This window comes from Wyeomyia smithii, chromosome 1, assembly GCF_029784165.1.
Source record: "Wyeomyia smithii strain HCP4-BCI-WySm-NY-G18 chromosome 1, ASM2978416v1, whole genome shotgun sequence".
Classification (NCBI taxonomy): Eukaryota; Metazoa; Arthropoda; class Insecta; order Diptera; family Culicidae; genus Wyeomyia; species Wyeomyia smithii.
In genome coordinates this window covers 204497320-204516413 of record NC_073694.1, presented here as the reverse complement: position 1 = coordinate 204516413, position 19094 = coordinate 204497320, and the positions used below count along the sequence as shown (strand labels likewise).

The following is a 19094-nucleotide window of genomic DNA, read 5'->3' as shown; positions in this document are numbered from 1 at the left end:
TTATTCGATAGCTACCCCTCCGTTGAACCGCTCAGTGACAGCTGGTACCAAATGTACACCCTTTCAAAATTCTGATTAACAGAGAAAAGTAGCTGTTACGTACAATCATACATACATTTGACGCAACATAATAATACCCTTGTAAACTTGCATGCTCAGTGTGTATGTTAATATACGGTATCAATCGGATGTTGGTGGTGAATGAGCGATCAGCAGCGCGCCTATTAATGATAAAAAACATTTTTAGCTGCTATACGATTTGTGTGATCGGAAAGTTGTAGATTTGCCCTAGAGCTCAAACTGAAAAACAAGAAAGATTTTTAACCATTCCTGTGATTTTTGGTGCCAGTTCTCCCGTAAACCAACATATTGTTATATTGATTTGAGGATATTGATTATAATTATATTTCTGTGTTTTGTTTTCTTAAAAAAATCGTTTTGTCTCACAGTCTATTATTTCCTGGAAGAATTAAGTTAGTGTCTACAACTTTACTGAAGACGTAATTCCAATCAAACTAAGCGAATGTATATTTTTTAGAGAGACAAAACAACTTTGCCGAAGTCGTCTTACCGATCATACAAACCGTATTGGCTCTAAAAATATTTGTAATCACCAATACCTTCTCAACATAGCATGTCAAAATGAGTTCTACATCGCTTTTCAAAAGAGTCGTGGTAACCAAAGATAACCAATAGCACAAAATGTCATTTTCGCCCATAGAACCATCCATGCAAAATTTAATCAAATCAAAAATGATCGATTAAAATGGTTGCCCATTTTTTGTGTAATTGCTCTGTAGCAAACAACAATGTAGAATATTGAATAAAAAACTGAATATAAAACTCCACAAAAGTTTAAAATTTAAATAGGCAGTTGTTTATTGTAAAATGTGCCACAACTTTGCTGAACAAAGTTGATTGTTGAGAAAAGAAATATTCGTCTCTCACTTTTAGGTGAATCGCCCAAAAATTGTGTCTTCCATATAATGGAGAATAATGATTGAAACAACTTTGCTGAAGACTGCGGCTAAACGTCAATTTTATTGGCTGAAAATAGTATTACGGTTTGGCAGCTTTAGAAACAGTGTGTAGCGATTCAATCGGAAATGGCCTTACTTGTTTTACTTTTTTGGTTCACCGGTCTAGGGCCTAACGAATTAGAGATGTTCAGCTTCTACTGTCATGGGCAGCAGATCGAGCATCTTCTTCCACCGCGTGCGAGGCCTATCACGAAGTCAACGGCCTCTTCCTGGTTCTCTACTGAAAATAGTTTTGGCGGCTCCCTTGTCAGGCATTCTGGCTACATTTCCAGCTCACATGTCTGCGCCACACTCCATCTTCCAGTTTACCGCCAAGTATCGATCGCAGAACTTTACGCTCAAAAGCTCCGAACATTCGTCGATCAGCTTTCTTCAGCGTTCATGCTTCATGTCCGTAAAGGGTCACCGGGAGTATCAGCGTCCTATACAGGGCTAGTTTTGTGCGAGTTTGCAAACTACGGAACCTTAGCTGGCCAAATTCCGGAGAAAGGGAATTCCGTGCAGTAGACCCTATTGCAGAAATGACCTAAATGTGAAAAAACGCCCCAAGCTTGCTAGAAAATTCTTGAACCTGCATTTTTTTTGTTTGACTCTTAGGGTGACGCTTTCCGAAATAGAGTGGTCAGAATAATCAATTTTTTTCGAAATTTTCAGTTTTTAAAAGTTTGTAACTTTGCAGCCGTTTATTGAATTTTAAATTTTTCAGTGCCAAATTGAAGCTTATTGATAGGAATTTGAGTAGCAAACACCAAACTGTACTTTAAATAGCAACAACTATACTTAAATCATGACAGAACCCATTTGTTGCCGTCTTGAGGAGCTCAAGACACAGCATACCCTATTGTATAACATACGTTTTTGGATTCCTCAAGAAATTTTATCTAGAGATTAAAAAATTCTATCTCCAAACTAATATCATAATGGCATTAAATGAGCATTTCCATAAAATATGTCCCAATTTTGATATATATGTTTGTCAATTGTCTTTATTAATTCTGCTGAAAGTGAGTATAGGAACAACTCCTATGGGCTAAAGTTGGCAGTTTGTGCTATTAGTAGTTTTGTTAATCACGATTGATTTTTGTGAAAAGTTTATTTTAAAATTGTGCAGGTTGGACGAATTTTTGTTTTTCACTATGTACATATAATTCGTTTTTGAATTAATAAAAAAGATTTTTGAGTTTTTAAATAAATAAGGAAGATTTTTGACAAACACACTTGAAGTCAGTAAGCATGTTTCTTATGAGAAAGAAAAATAAACAATTATTTCTTGTAATTATTCTTTATGTAAATGCAAACGAAAAAAAATACTAGCGTATCAGTCTTTTTTTAATTTGTTTTTTGTTTTTGATTTGTTATAATTATTTTTAATTTCCTTATCTCTGTAAATATTTTTTTTTATATATCTTTCAATCATTTTTCGATTCTTTTTGTTATTTTTTCTTTAATTTTGTTTCATTTTTTTAAACATATTCATATTGCATTTATTTTAACCCTTTTACTTATAATTTTTTTATTTTTTTTTATTTTTCATTTATTTTTATTTTGGTTTTTAAGTTTTTAATTTTCTATCTTTTTCTATTTTTCCTATTGAACAAAATAAAAGGTTTTAACTTGTTATATTTTCCATGCATGTTGGTTGTACATTCGGCTGAGCAGTCACAAAAGAAAGTAGAACGACCTATTTTAAACTGTCAGACGTTTTGAGTGACATCAAAGCAAATCATTTCCCCTGAAGATGTCACTGAACAGTGACGAAACGTCGGATAGTATAAAAAAGGTCGTTCTACTTGCTTTTGTAAGGCGTCGTACACAAAGTACGAAACGCATGAAGGGGGAGGGAGGGGGTTAAGTCTGCGTTACTTATTGTTACATAGGGGGAAGGGGGAGAAGTTGAGACAATTACGTAACTGTGATATTTGCTCAAAATTGTAAATTCAGAGGTGGTCAGGTTGTTCAGCGTTACGTCATATTAGTGGGGGGAGTCATACCGAACGTTATATATTGTTACAGAGGGGAGAGGGGGATTTCAATTTTTAGCGTTACGTAATTTGTGTACGACGCCTAACTGCTTAACCTACGTACACAACATTTGAACAGTCGAAAACACACCAACATATATTTTACGTTAAGGCAGGCAATGTGTGCAGCAGAGGAAGCGAAAAATAAGCGATTTGAAAATATGATACAGATTTGGATGCGGTATATTTTTCCAAATCTGTATCATATTTTCAGTTCGCTTATTTTTCGTTCCCCTGCGCCACACATATTGTCTGCCTTAATAAAAAGAATGTTAACGGGTAAAAGCCGTTGTTGAAAATAAAAATTAGTTCGAAAAATCATATATTTGTCATTTATTATCTTTATTTCATTTTTCATGCTTTTCTGGGTTTCTTAATTAATTAGGGAACGTCCAATAATTATGCAGCGCCAAAAAAAAAAACTGTTTTTGACACCCTTTTTTTGTAAAGATTCTCAAAATTTTTCACACGGGTTGCTACGCTTTGTCAGATCACCTCCCACGCCATTCCCCTCAGAAGCGATAGGTATTTTATGGGCGTTACCTGACGACATTTGAGGTTTGGATAAGGGGTTGTCCACATTCCACGTGAACAGATTTCTAACGTAACGCAAAAAAAAACAGTTTTTGGACCCCCACCCCCAAATGTAACGAAAAGTAACGCCACCACCTACCTCCCCATAAAAATTACGTAACGCTGTAGAAGAATTTGCTTAATAAAAATGCTCGGTTTTGGAGAGTCTCTCTAGAGTTTCTGTGTTACGTAACGCTGATCTTACCTCCTCCTCTCCCCTATGTAACAATTCGTAACGCTCAAGGATACCCCCTTCCCCTCTATACGTAATTTATGGATGTTGCGTTATTTGAAACTGAAGTTACGTAAGAAAACGTCCATAAAATACGTAACGCTTGATGGAAAAGGGGCGCTTGATGGAAAAGGGGCGGGTATCAACGTGGTTGGTAACGTCTCCGCCAACCATGCTCGACGACTGGGTTCGAATTCCACCGCCGACATAGGTGTCGATGGTTGTGAGGTGGCGTGATTCACTCACTACCAACCCAACTGGTCTAGATTCATTCCTAGCCGACACCGGGAGATTTTCTGAGGCGAAAAATCTCTGGGATAACGCCTTCCATCGCATGAGGAAGTAAAGCCGTTGGCGCCGGTCCGCTAATCAACGGGTCGTGAGTTAGGGTCCTGGGTGGAGTCGCCTCCCCGGGCGTAGGTGATTGGCACAATAACAGTGGCGGAACTAGACCGACGGTAAATAAGCGAGAATAAAAAAAAACAAAAAAACTAAAACTAAAAAATATTTAGAAAAATTTAAGAAATAAACAGAGGATTAACTGTGAACAAAGCAATATACACTGATTGAATTTTTTCTTTTCGCTAGATTGCGAATAAAATTAAAACTAACTACAAAATATAATTTATTATTTTTTTATTTTCTCGAACACATCGCGAAAAAAATAAGAAAAAATTAAGCAAAGCAAATTTTTTTTCCACTTTCTAAATTTATTTCTTCTTCTCTCATTCCTCCACGATCAGATAACCATGAATGTTTAGCTAGTCTTTCGTAGTTGTTATACAAAAAATGAAATGGACTATCGATACAGGTCGGACTCGATTATCCGGAGACTCGATTTTCCGGAATTCGATTATCCGGAATTTTCTTTTTTTGGTGTCCGTTTTCAATTTTTATTTCGAAATTTCATCTTTACCATCTCTTCTGGCATATTTGTTTCCATTTAAGTCACTTCCGGCATGTTTGGGACATTTGCTTCTCAAGATTTTACCCCTTTTTGCCTCAGAAATAACTTCTGGTTACGCCACTGCATCGTACAAATAAATAATGAAAAGAAATATTCATTTTATGTTCGTTAATCGCAAAATTTCAGTATTTTTTTGTGTGATTCGATTATCCGGAAAACTCGATTATCCGGAACGAAAAAAAATTTGATGTTCCGGATAATCGAGTCCGACCTGTATAATTAGTTTCAAATTTATTTTCTAGTTGTTGTTTTGTTGAAAATAAGTTTTTTCCCGGTGTATTTTTGAAAAGACAAAATTATTATCTACAACACTGCCCAAGACGTCGCACCGATCAAAAATTTAATTATAAATATTTGTGACCATCAATGCCTTTTTTTCAAAAACTCTTTTCACAAAAAATAGTCGTGATTAAAAAAAAATAACAATAGCACAAAATGGCATCTTCCATAAAAGCTTCTGTGCAAAGGTTCAGGAATCAAAAATGACATGGAAATATATTAAAATTGGGACATTTTTTATGAAATTGCTCATTTGTTGAAAAGAAACATTAAGAAACATTGCCAGAATGCTTGCCGAGTCAAATAAATTTTTGCGTCCATAAAAAAGTCAAAATGTTAGCCATACTGGAAGTATAGGTTCAAAAAACAGAAAATTTCGAGAGCGTTATTAGCATAAATTTAGTAAAAACAGCCAAAATGCCGAAATTTTCAAGTTAAACTCAGCAAAGCAGACAGTGTATGTTTTAGAAAGAAAAAAAAAATAACACAAAAACAACATATGAAAAGATGATAACAGCCCAAACTACTGAAAATGATAAAAGCATTTCAGAAAAAAAACTAAAAAAATGCTCAAAATTTTCAGAAACGTTTAAAATATGGGCTTTAAAGCTAATATGAAATACCCGTTCAGTGACTGTGATAAAAGCTCCATTCAAAAGGAAAACCTCGTTTTCTTTTCAACATTAGATCTTGTTCGTATAGCTCAAAGAAAGAAAAACAGGCATTCATAAAATTACATGTCCTTCATTGTGACATGGCTCACATTGGACATATCCACTTCAAAGAACATTTCCCAGTAGCAGCAACAGTACAGAAACAGAACTGAAAACAGCAATTTTCTCATCATTTTCCTACCCAATCAAAACTGAGCCGATGTGCTGTTTTAAAGACCATTATCTAACCACTAAACAAGTCTGCATCTTTTGGCTTTCGGGAGGCTGCCCTGAGTGTGTAGAAATCTATAAACAGCATCTTCTTTTCTCAACACAGATCATGGCAATAGCCTTGCGTGTAAGCTTATACCTAAATTACCCCTACGAGGGACGGAAGATCCGATCGATAAAAAGGGGTTTTATCGGTGCTTCATTCGATTGAACTGAATTCTGTGATGTCATTAATCAACTAGAAAAACAGTTTTGGTGAAAGAGATCTGACAGCTTATGTTTAGTAAATTCTAAGCTTGAATATTGTGGAGTAACGAGAAAATTTTAAAATACTAATGTTATTATTGCTTATCAACCAAGAGCTTATCTATCGAATCGTTTTTTTTATTTACTCACCTCAGTCAGTCTACCTGCTGCGGGCCAAAATATGTTATCGTCCGGTTTGACATCATACTCGTGTCTTCTTCATGTTGCAAAATAAGCATTTAGTGATACAACACACCTGTTCAGTTGGTGTTGGTTAAAATCAATCACAGGCCTTCACAGGCTTTGCTCGTTCGGTGCCACGGAAAGAGAAACACCCTTAAAAACTTCCTCTACGACATATGTCACGATGTAATTAATCACTTCTGTACGAGTATAAGTACAGCAAACGTAATGATATCAATTAGGATATTCAAATGAAGCACACTTTAGTAAATGTCTTCGTCACCACCGTTAATTCGTTTGCTGCTAGCTACTCTATCAAACGCGGCTGCGTGTGCACAACTTTTCTCCCATGATGTCAGTCATGCGATAGTTTCGATGCTGATGATAATAATGGTGGCGATTATGATACACACTCGCATTGCGAGAAATGCATTTCTGAGTAACCGAGCTGTGGAATCAAACATTGAACAAAACCGAAAAATTTTCCCAGCGGTGTGTTTTCGAATTTTCTATTTGTTTGTGAACTGGCCAGCACCATTCATCAGAACCAGCGGGCGAAATTCTCCTGGATGTGGTTGCCTTGCCTCCCCGAATGTAGGCCGATCGGTTAAACTCAGGCACCCAATTGCTGTTTCAGCTAAACCATCGCATCAGCTTCTGCACACGTTTTACAACTTGATGTAGAGGCGACAGCCATTGAAATTCAACGGACACTCGAGAGGAGAACCCTCGAAACGATCATTTATAAAGCTCCCTTTTCACGCTTTGACGCCACACTGGATAAACGATGCTATTTTCTATATTTTGCGCTCAATTATTGTCGGGATCCCGCATGCGGTACCAGCAGCAAAGGACGGTTGTTAGTAGTGAAGTCGAGAAAGTCTTGATTGTTATAAAATTAATGATTCTTTCTAATGCGATTTTTTATGTTAGTTGGTGGCCAAGATTGGGGAAAAGTTTTTCCCACTTTGGCGTCGGATTGTCTTTTTACGCTGAGTTTCGAACATCTACTGCGAGCTTAATTAATCAAAGGCTCGGGTAAATCTGTTTGATTGATGATAGTCGTCTGTTGAGAATGTCTGGTCGCGATATGACTGTTCTGAATAAATGAGTACCTACTATAAAACAGTTACTAAGATAGGCTTACAAAACACTACCAAGATCTACCAAACTTGTAAACTTTTTTATTCTTCGGCTGAATCTTTTATTCTCTACCCTTACTTGCTGTGTTATGCTGCTTAGCGATGTTTGTGGCACTAAACGGCCCAATTAAATTTTATTGTTTCTATAGCTACTTTTGGTAACACTCTGCCAATTGCCTGAGAAGTCCCATGTCAGGGAGCGTTGTTGTGATGCAACCTCAATTAGTCCCCTGAATGCTCTGTGAATGTCTTTCACTTCATCCTCCCAAAATAACAACAGTTCAAAACTTCCCACATCAACGGAACGCACTAACCACAATACCCAGCTTGGTTATCTTAATGTTTCACAATAGGTTCATTTCGTTTTCCTATCATTATTTTTCACCCGTCAAAACCGAAATTAAACCGATTTAATCAATTTACTTTATTTTTCGCCCCTTCATTGTCCACGCGCTGTGTGATGCTGCTGCTGCTGCGGTAATCCTAATGGATGTTCGAACACAGAGAGCTGCAAGCCGCAAGCGAAGACTGGATGAGTGATTACGCTGACGGTGACATCCGCAGAACCTCGGTCATCGCAACCAAGGACTACCTGCCGGCGTCGGATTTGATCAAAAAGAGTATTCGACGCTCCTGGACCATATCAAGTGAGTTTTCGGTGTACACAATCAATGAACGCCCACGCTGTTTTGCTGCTGTTGATGATGACTGTGAACTCATCGCCCATTGTGTTGACTGATGGGCATAAAGCCCCGGGGTTTGCCGTTGCCGAATGTTACTATACTGTTTGAAAAGGAATCGATTGACCCAGAAAGCGATTCCCTTCTACCAATATGACACATCGTCAATAATAACAGAGCCGAACGGTGCGGGAGCAAAATAATTACAAACTTGTGGGAAGATAAAACCAAATGCCACACACAGTCTCAACACTGCACAGCTGCACTATCTGCTCTGTTGCTCTTTTTGGAGTCTGAAATGTCGCACAGTGAAGCCTGAGCCGGATAAAAAATGGCTTTTCCTTCTTGAAATACACTTCAAAGACAAGATTATTAAAATGGTTCGTCTACAATATTACCTCACATCAGTTGATAATTCTGTCCAAAGTGTTTGCTGATTCCATAGCCATATATTTTTGGCATTTTATGGTATTTTTGCCATTGGAACTGTTTTTCATCTTTTTTAGTAATTCTGTAATTTTTGTTACCTTTGCCAATTTGGTATTTTTTATTATTTTTGGTATCTTTTGCCATCTGTCATTGACTCATTTTTGTCACACATTTGTTTGTATTTTTTGATTTTTTTATCAGTTTTCTCATTTTCTCATTTTAATAATTTGTAATTTTTTTCGATCGTTTTATCTCATTTTTGTCAGTTTTGCTGTTTGCTCATTTTCATCGTCTGATCATTTTTTTTTTTTAATCTTTTTCGTCTAGTCATTTTTGTAACGATTATTTCTGATTTTTGTTTCCTTTTTCATCATCATTTATCATTTTTACAACTTTTCTCCTTTGTTCGTTGTTAGTTATTTTTATAATTTTGATAATTTATATTATTTTGACATTTTTGTCAGTTTCGTTTTTAATTATTTTTGCCATAAATAGTTTTTTCGTTTATGACAATTTTGGTTTTTCTTGCGATTTTTGTTATTTCTACCATTTTTAGCGTTTTTTGTCAATTAGTTATATTTTGTTATTTTTATCATGTTACTTGTCTTTTCTATCATTTTGTGTTTGTTTTTTTTTTTAGTTTCGTTTATCTCGCTTATTCTCGGTCATTTCTGCAATTAATTATTGAGTCATTTTTGCAGTTATTATAATTTTATGGTGTTTGTAGTTTTTCGTCGTCCGTGCAATTTTTTTTTCGTTTTAATTGTTCATAGGTTTATTTTGTCAAATTGAATTTTTTTTATCTTTGTTTGGTATTTTTTCCAATCTCGCATTTGGTCATTTTCGTCACTTCTATATTTTATGAATTTTCTAATTGACATTTTTGAAATTTTTACTACATATCATTGACAGATAGTGATCTTTTTTTGTTGTTTTTGCCTTTTTTTTCGTTAGATTATCATTTTCATTTTTGTCTATACTGTCATTTTTGTAATTTTCATCATTTTTACTATTCTACTATTTTTGAAAATTTAGTCCTTTGTATCATTTTTATAACAATACTAGTTGAACATTCCCGGCGATGCTCGGGATCAAAGGTTTCAAAGATAGATTTTTTTTTTATTTCATTGCTGCATTAGCTCAACTCACTTAAAAAATAAAATTTACATCTTATACTTAATCATCACTTTAAGTAGGGTGTCGAACGTCTTCGTCAGTGGTTTTCTTCGGACCTTTTTTGCATAAGATTGCGCCAGTAAAACTACCGAATAAAACCACTGACGAAGACGTTCGATACCCTACTTCAATATTCTGAGAACGCGCAGAACGGAAATACCCATATTGGATTGTTTTTTGTGATTTTGGGCTGATTTACAGAAACTGGAAGTCACCATTTTGGATTTCAAAATGACGTATGGAGTTCCACTTTCGAAAGTATTGAAATTGTTGGCCAAATATCACTTTAGAAGTCATAAATTTGCATGTTTCATGTAGTTTTGTGAATAATATATCAAATTTAGTAATCAGATACTTGTTATTTTTCTTCAAATGTCTTTTCTGAAGGTTAACAAACATTTTAATGAAAAAAAAATTGTGTCATCGCTATAAAATGACGTATGGAGGTCCACTTTCGGAAGTATTGAAATTGTTGGCCATATATCACTTTAGGTTATTTTCCTAAAACCGGAAGTCGCCATTTTTTAATCCACAAAACTTTGTAGAAAATAAGAAAATAAAAGATTTTTAATGCTTAAGCTGCCTCTTAATCGATAGTCAAACAAATAAATCGTAACCTTTCCTGCAGCTAAATGTGAGTTCTAGTTTGGATTAACGCAAAAAAAGTAAAACAGTAAGATTAAGAGCTGAATGACCTTCTGGTTAAAAGCTCTCTAATAAAAATCAAATTCAAATTCAAAAGTACAAAAGTAAATCGAATGCCGTAAAATGTAACTATTCACAAATCTACGAAAACATCAGAAATATAAAATGTTCATGCTCGAGACATGGGTTATTCTGCAAAAAAAAAATTGTAGATAAAAGAACAACGAACATTTTATAGCAAAAAAAAAACAAATCATTGAATTTTGATTCAGAGGCGAATTGCGCATAAAAAGTCAAAGTTTCGCATGGAATCGTATAAAAACGTATAAATTAAAAAAAATATTTTCGGTGATTTTCTGTATTCTGTATGCTGTATGTGGTCCTCGTGGCTCTGTGGTTAGCGATGTCGATTGGCTCCCACACGGTTGTGATATCGGGCTCGATCCCCGATCAGGTCGAGAATCTTTTCGAACTGCAATTTTTCTCGACTCAGCTCTGGGGCACGGTGTATCGTTGTTCTTATCCTACAACATGCTAAATGTGCTAAAACAATATCGATAACGAATTTTCTCAACTAATCTGGTTGATCGAGAGCGCTATTAGAAGGCTGCAATATTGTTGTGCTGTATACAGAAAATCATCTTCAAACATACATTTTATATTTTAACATAAACAAACATTTTAATGAAAAAAGAATCACATGTCATCTCTTTAAATTTTGATTTAGAGGCAAATCCAGCATAAAAAGTCATAATTTTGCATGTTTCACGCAGTTTTGTGAATAATATCTCAAGTTTTATTAATCATATACATTTTATTTTTCCTCAAATGTCTTTCCTGAACGTTAACAAACATTTTAGTGAAAAAAATCATATGTCAACGCTTTGAATTTTGATTTAGAGGCTAATTTAGCACAGAAAGCCGTTGCGTGTTTTCGGTAGTTTCGTGCATAATATCTCAAGTTTTAGTAATCAGATGCTTGCTACTTTTCTTCAAATGTCTTTCCTGAACGTTAACAAACATTTAATGAAAAAAGAATCACATGTCAACGCTTTGAAATTAGATTTAGAGGCGAATTCAGCATAAAAAGTCATAATTTTGCAAGTTTTATGTAGTTTTGTGAATAAAATCTCAAGTTTTAGTAAACAGACTTACTTTCCTTCAAATGTCTTTCCTAAACGTTAACAAACATTTTAATGTAAAAAGAATCACATATCATCGCTTTAAATTTTGATTTAGAGGCAAATTCAGCATAAAAAGTCATAAAGTTGCATGTTTCACGTAGCTTTGTGAATAATATCTCAAGTTTTAGTAATCATATACTATTTATTTTCCTCAAATGTCTTTCCTGAACATTAACAAACGTTTTAATGAAAAAAGAATCACATGTCATGGCTTTAAATTTTGTTTTAGAGGCAAATTCAGCATAAAAAGTCATAATTTTGCAAGTTTTACGTAGTTTTGTGAATAAAATCTCAAGTTTTAGTAAACAGATACTTGTTACTTTCCTTCAAATGTCTTTCCTAAACGTTTACAAACATTTTAATGTAAAAAAAATCACATGTCATCGCTTGAAATTTTGATTTAGAGGCAAATTCAGCATATTTTTGCTTGTTTCACGTAGTTTTGTGAATAAAATCTCAAGTTTTAGTAATCAGATACCAATTATTTTTTTTCACATGTCTTTCCTGAACATTAACAAACATTTTAGTGTAAAAAATCATATGTCAACGCTTTGAATTTTGATTTAGAGGCAAATTTAGCACAGAAAGTCATAATTTTGCGTGTTTTACGTAGTTTCGTGAATAATATCTCAAGTTTTAGTAATTAGATACCTATTATTTTTTCTCAAATATCTTTCTTAAACATCAACGAACATTGCAATGAAAAAAGAATCACTTGTCATCGCTTTGAATTTTGATTTGGAGACGAATTAAGTATAAAAAGACATAATTTTGCATGTTTTACGTAGTTTTGTGAATAATATCTCAAGTTTTAGTAATCAGATACTAATTATTTTTCCTCGAATGTCTTCCCTGAACATCAACAAACATTTTAGTGAAAAAAGAATCATATGTCATCGCTTTGAATTTTGATTTAGAGGCAAATTTAGCACAGAAAGTCATAATTTTGCATGTTTTACGTAGTTTTGTGAATAATATCTCAAGTTTTAGTAATTAGATAACTATTTTTTTATAACTAATGTCTTTCCTGAACATCAGCGAACATTTTCATGTTAAAAAACCTACATGTCACCGCTTATTATTTTTGATTTAGAACGATTCAAAATGATGATGATTACTGTACACCACAGAGACTAAGGGAATAATATCAATAAGATCAAGCGTTACGGAATTCCATTTTTATATAGTAGATTTCTGTTTGTGTCATACTATAGCATTTTTATTAATTTTGCATTTTTCTGTTATTTTTATCAGTTTATTGAGATTTTTTGATATTTTTTATCATCGTTTGTAGCGTCATTCAGTCATTGTTGTAATTATGTTTTGCCTATTATAAATTTTTTGTCTTTCTTGCCGGTATGAATCATCACCTTTTGTTATTTTTGCCACTTTCACACTATTTTGTCAATTTTGATAGTTTCGCTATATGACGAGTCTTGCAGTTTTGTTATTTGTGATCATTTTTGCCATCTCTAGTTCAGTAATTTATGTCATTCATGCTTTTTTTTTCTTATTTTTTTGTTTCTGGTATTTTTATCGTTTCTGGCTTTTGACGATTTTTATTTCTTCGTCATATTTATTATTTTTATTTTTTTTTTGTCCATTGGGTTAGGTTTGTTATTGTTTGTTCATTGTGATCTTTCATTCTATGTAATTTTTGTTATTTTTTTGTCATGTTGTGTTATTTGTCATGTCCATCATTATTTTCGTTTTCTTGTCATTTTTGCCATTGCTATCACCTTTATCACTAATATATTTTTGTCGTTCCTGTAAGTTTTGTAACATTACTGAAAATACCAGTATTTTTTGTCAATTGTTTTTTATTTAATTTTTGTATTTGTTTCTAATTTTTGACTCTTGAACCATATCTATCATTCTTGTCATTATTTTTTCATCAATTCAAACTGTTTGTCATTTTTTTGCCGGGTTTTTATTTAAAGTTTTCAGTATTTATCCTTCGTTCGTTTTCTTATTTTTGTCATTTTTATAATTTGTGTAAAAATGACATAGTTCATCACAATTTTTCATCAACTGATTATAATGTTGTCACTTTTTCTATTTTTGTCATATCCATCGTTTTTTTTTATTACATTTCAATTTTACGAATTTTGTCTGTTCGGCTTTATACACTTTATTATATTTTAATCTTCTTTGATATTTTTATCATTGCCTTTTTTCCTATTTCTACCATTTTTGTCGGTTTGATATTATCTTTTTTGTCGTGTTTTGATAATAATTTTTTATTTTGTTTTTTTTTTTTTTGTTATTTCACAGCTTATATGAATTTCTTTTATGTCAGTTTTGTTATATATTCACCGGCTTTTTTTGTGATTTTTTGTTTCGTTTTTTGTTGTCACTAGTTTTTAATTTTTGTGCCAGTTTTTTTAAATTTTTATCTCGTTTGTCATTTATGTCATTTTTGGCAGTCTTGCTCATTTATCGTCATCTTTATTCAGTTTTTTTTTTAATTTTTATCCTTTTGTAATTTTTGCTATTTTTTTCCTGCTTCTCATCATAATTTCTTTTCTGTCATTCAAATAATTGCTGTTGTATTTCGTGTTTTTAGTTCATTTTTGTCAATTGTGTACGCTTGTCATTTTGAACTTTGTTAGTCTTGATCATTTTCGGTCAGCCATAAGTCACTTAGGGGCCATCCACTTACCACGTGGACAGATTTTTAGCGATTTTGACCCCCCCCTCCCCCTCCGTGGACAATGGACCGTGGACATAACCCAACCCCCCCCCCCCCAAAGCTGTCCACGTGGTATGTGGATGGCCCCTTAGTCATTTTTTTAAATTTTATCATCTTGTAATTTTGCAAAGGTATCGAACGTCTTCGTCAGTGGTTTTCTTCGGCCCACTTTTGCATAAATTGCTGCAGAAAAACTGCCGAAGAAAACCACTGACGAAGACGTTCGATGCCCTATTTCTATTTCATATTATTTTTAAAATCTTCGTCATTATGATTATTTTCATTTTTTTTTGTCATTTTCGCCATGTCTTTAATTTGATCACCTTTGATGTTTTTGTCACTTCCATTATTTGTAGTTTTTATCATGATTGTGATTTGTTTTTACTCTTCGTAATTTTCGAAATAAAATTTCTTCGCAATTTCTGTCATTTTTATCATTTTACTTCATTTTGGTCATAGACCATCAATTTTTTCATATTTGTTAATAGGCTTTTTTTCAATTTTGTCTGTTTGTCCTTTTCAATGTTTTTTGTCAGGTTTGTCAATTTCGCCGTTTTTTTTTTTGAATTTTTTCGTCATATTTGATTATATTTGTCTATAGTCAGTTTTATCTGTTTGTCAGTTTTAACTTTTTTATGTCATTTTTGTCACTTTGTGTAAACATTGTTGTAATTTCTACCGTTAATATTTCGGTTTTGACGTTTTTATCATGTGTGTCGATGTTGGCTTTTTTTTTTCATCTTTATTATTTTCGTAATTTTTCGACATCTTTTTTCGTTTTCGATGTCTAAAAAAATTTTATAAGCGGTTCGAGATTCGAATATCGATCAATACGTTAGTATTCGTCATATTTAGTTTCGTTTTTTTTTTAAATTTAGCCACCCTTCTGCTCATTTTGTTGTGTTTAGTCATTTCTATTATTTTTCTTTTCTTCATAATTTTGTGTCAGTTTATAATTTTTGTTGTTTTTAGCCTTTTTGTCAGTTATTTTATTTTTGTCTTTATTGTAAACTTGTCGTTCATTTATTTTTGTTATTATTGTAACTTTGTCGTTGGTAATTTCTGGTCATTACAAACATTTGAGTTATTCCTGTATTCTTGGAAATTTATAACTTTAGCAGTTAGATGTGGCAAAATGTGATTATTTCGGTCACTTTTTCCTCAATTTTTAACTAAATTAAATTGTTAAGCAATTCTATTATTTTGTATTATTTTGCCCCTTGGTATCAAGTAGAGTTATGGTCACCGTTTCTTGCATTTGTCTCACTATGCCACTTACAGTCACCCCAACGGGAAAGGGGAGTGTTCAGCATATGTTTTACATTACAGCTGCAGTAGCGTCATGTTAGAAATCGTGTTAGAAATAGAAGGAACAAACGTGTATCTGAATGTTGTTTTATTTTTTCTTCAATTTATGACAGACGCGGAAGATGATAGCCGACAAACTGGAGAAAACGCAGACCCACAGCAATATACACATTTACCTCGCAAGCAATCGCAGAGCAGTTATCCGTCGCTGGTAAGGTTCCCGTACACAAAACCCGGTACCATGGCAGAGTATGCACAGGAGGACGAGTTCGATAACGAGTTGCATCCTCCGATGGGACGTCGAATGCCACGACAATCAACCCTTCCGAATCCGGACGCCGGAATGTACTACGGCAGCAACAACAACCTGATGCCACCGGTTGTTTCACCGAAACAGCTCAGTCCCAGTCCCCAGTACAGTCCCTATCACACCGACAATGAGAACGACGATGCCGATGTCCCACAGCCGCAGGGCTCACCAGTGGCGGCGCGGTATAAAATTCGGAGACAATCAACACTACCTTGTAGGCCAAATGAGAACCATGAGATTGGACTTAAATTGTTATCCACTTCGCCAAACAGTAGAACGAACCTGTATAGCCGATCGCCGGATAAACCCGACGGCGATCCTTCCCCGAGATATCCACCGTTTGTACGTCAGTCAACATTTCCATCCAACTCCAGTGATCCATTTTTCCTGCAAATTCAGGCTCATTCACAGCAACAACCGCAACAGCCACCACCACCACCATCACAAACTGGCCAACAGCGCCAACTGCCCACCTCACCCAATCGGATGTTATTTAACAAGTCCCCCGACAGTGGTGCCGAATCGGCTGGCGACGGTGGAAGCTCCGGCAACTCGTCGATACCCCGCCGTTTTCAGATGACCAGGCAAGCCACACTACCTAATCCTGAACAGCACGTGAAATTGCTTCCTACATCCCCTCCCAAAAAACAGCTCTCTCCGCACAGTATCAAACGCTCACCAGAGTTTGCACGTCAAAGCACACTTCCGGCACCAGACAGTATGAACTCGCTCTCGGTTCATCAGCACGGACCAAAATTCATGCCTATCTCACCAAGACAAAAGCAATCTTTTTTATTTCCACAACCAGCACCAGCACCACGTCCTTTTCTTTCACAACAGCATTTCCCAACGATGGCCGATGAGTCATCAACGACACCCCAGCAAAACCCAAGCACTCCGAGCGGTGGTGTTGGCGGCACCGTCGGAACTGTTGGTCCACACCATTCTTCCAAAATGATCAAAGTTCGTAGCCATAGTAATGAAGAGTACAGTCTCAATAGAGGGCCCCACGCGCCTGTGATCGGAGCTGGGGTTCCAAGTGAAGGACGAAGGTTGCTACCAGAAATTCCGAGCATTCGCTCGCCAAGACTGGTACGTCAAGAACACGTTAGAGAAGACTCAGTAAACTCAGAAAAACGATCTCCCAAACAGAAAACATTTGCTGAAGCGAAACAAGCGATGATGGACGAATACGACCTAACGAACGACTCGACGATGCAGCTTAATTTCGACGAGGACGAGGAAGCGAGCTACTATAACAACGAGGAATCATACGATACCTATAACGTGGATCGAAGGCTACGCAGCGGTATGACGCCGGCCAGTACGATCAAAAGTGCCGAAAGCTTCCTGAACGATTCGAGCCCGGAGTACTTCTATCCGGATGATTACCTAAAGCAGGGGAGCAACAACAAGAAGGAGGGGCGATTACGTCGCCGGAAATCGAGGGATCTTCCGAACGAGCCGGAAACGGTTGCATCATCCAACGATGACGAACCAGTCCGACGCAAGCCGGAAACGATGCGTTCAATCTCCGAGGAATCGCCGGGAAATAAATCCGTCAAACCCACACCGCGACGCTCGCTGTCGCACCCGGAAAAGGACACACAGGTATGGTATCATAGATTTTATTGTTTCAACAGTTTCGACTGAAGCTAAAATTATTTACAGCAAATGCAGAGCGCAAAAAAAACGGAAATCACCAAGATCCCGTCACCTCGCCCACTGGCGGAAATCCTCGAGAGAGCGCAGAAATCCTTCAAACTACCATCGCCTCGCCGCAAGGCATTCAAATCACTGGATCAGGCATGCGAATCGGATTTAATCAATGGATTCCAACCGAAAGCTAATCAGTTAGCAGCAACAGCACCGCAACTAACCGCAGCGCCACCGACAACCACGGGAAGCACCGGTAGTGTTGGCACAGTTGGCGCTCGACCCGGTCCTCGGAAAATATCCGCTTTCCAACAGATTCTTCAAAATCAACGACTGCAGAAGCGCGACTCCAAGAGTTTAGACATCGTGGCGTCAAAGCTGATGGAGGAAAAATATGGCGGCTACCCGGAGACGGATGAAGATAAATCTAAATCGCTGGACGATGGCATCTTTTGCGGTGATAAAAACAGCGACGACAACAGCAGTGATGAACAGATTAATCTGATTGATAAGAAGGTAATCCACCCACACCGCATGGTGATGATTGATGCCGCGGTGCGGTTGAAGGTTAAAAGGTAACTATCCTTTCCGTTTTTTTTCTGTCACATAGCAACACAAGACCCATCTGGGAGAGCAGGAAATTCAAAGTGCCGTGGAAGCCGCGGCTGTCCTTTTCAAGAAGGTGGTACTCCAGAGGCGAGAGGAGAAACGCACTAAAGACGAGGGTGAGTTTTTTGGATTTTTTTTTCCGGTGTAGGGTAGACACATGCGTAGATTAATGCACGGGCATATGGTATTGCTAACAATTATGTTTCGAACACGTGGGGGCGTAATAAAAGCAGTAGTAATCAAGCTTTTCGCCACTATGTCACACCTCTCAGCGGTGAAGCATACTTCAAAGTCAATTATCGTGCTCTTGTTCGGTGTGGTGTTGCTGCTGCTGCTGGACACCCACTGAACTGCACCGCCGCTCGAGTGGATTTTATTTGGAGTTGGGAAGGTTTATGTTAAACTAGAATAAATATAGGCATAGGTCCTACGTTGTTTTTAGTGGGCGTATCAAAGTACTTGAACGAGGCGTTTGCAGCGAATGGGAAACAGTGACGAATTTAACGGGGGGTAATGACGCGTTGAGTGATTCGGTTGGATGTGTCTGTTTCAGATATCAGATATGAATAAAACATTAGTGATGCAACATTTTTTGTTCTCAATTTTCAAAGTCCTTTCAATCAAACTCCTGATACTTATGTATTATTACTTTTATTTATATTTTAACACATGTCTCTGTGAATGTATATACCAAATATAGATTCCTTGTAATAATTCTAATAAAGTTTAGTCAGCTTGGTTTGAAGAAAATCGGAATGAAGTATTTTCTAGAAAATTCACAAATTCCATATTTTGTTATATTTGACAATAAGCCCTTTTGTAATTTTTTTTTTAGATT

General features: G+C 35.8%; 1 protein-coding gene across 8 annotated transcripts in view; it reads left to right on the top strand.

Moving 5' to 3' along the window:
- LOC129717939 (serine-rich adhesin for platelets-like) overlaps positions 1-19094 on the top strand; it is a 118668-nt gene that overhangs the window by 35756 nt on the left and 63818 nt on the right. For 5 of the 8 annotated variants that reach the window (XM_055668231.1, XM_055668235.1, XM_055668230.1 and 2 more), the window contains 4 exons: positions 8072-8214; positions 15795-17602; positions 17663-18163; positions 18258-18372. In XM_055668231.1, coding sequence (XP_055524206.1) covers positions 8072-8214; positions 15795-17602; positions 17663-18163; positions 18258-18372 — 2567 coding nt within the window. The remainder of the gene's footprint in view (positions 1-8071; positions 8215-15794; positions 17603-17662; positions 18164-18257; positions 18373-19094) is intronic. The other 3 variants (XM_055668234.1, XM_055668232.1, XM_055668233.1) reach the window with 3 other exon arrangements.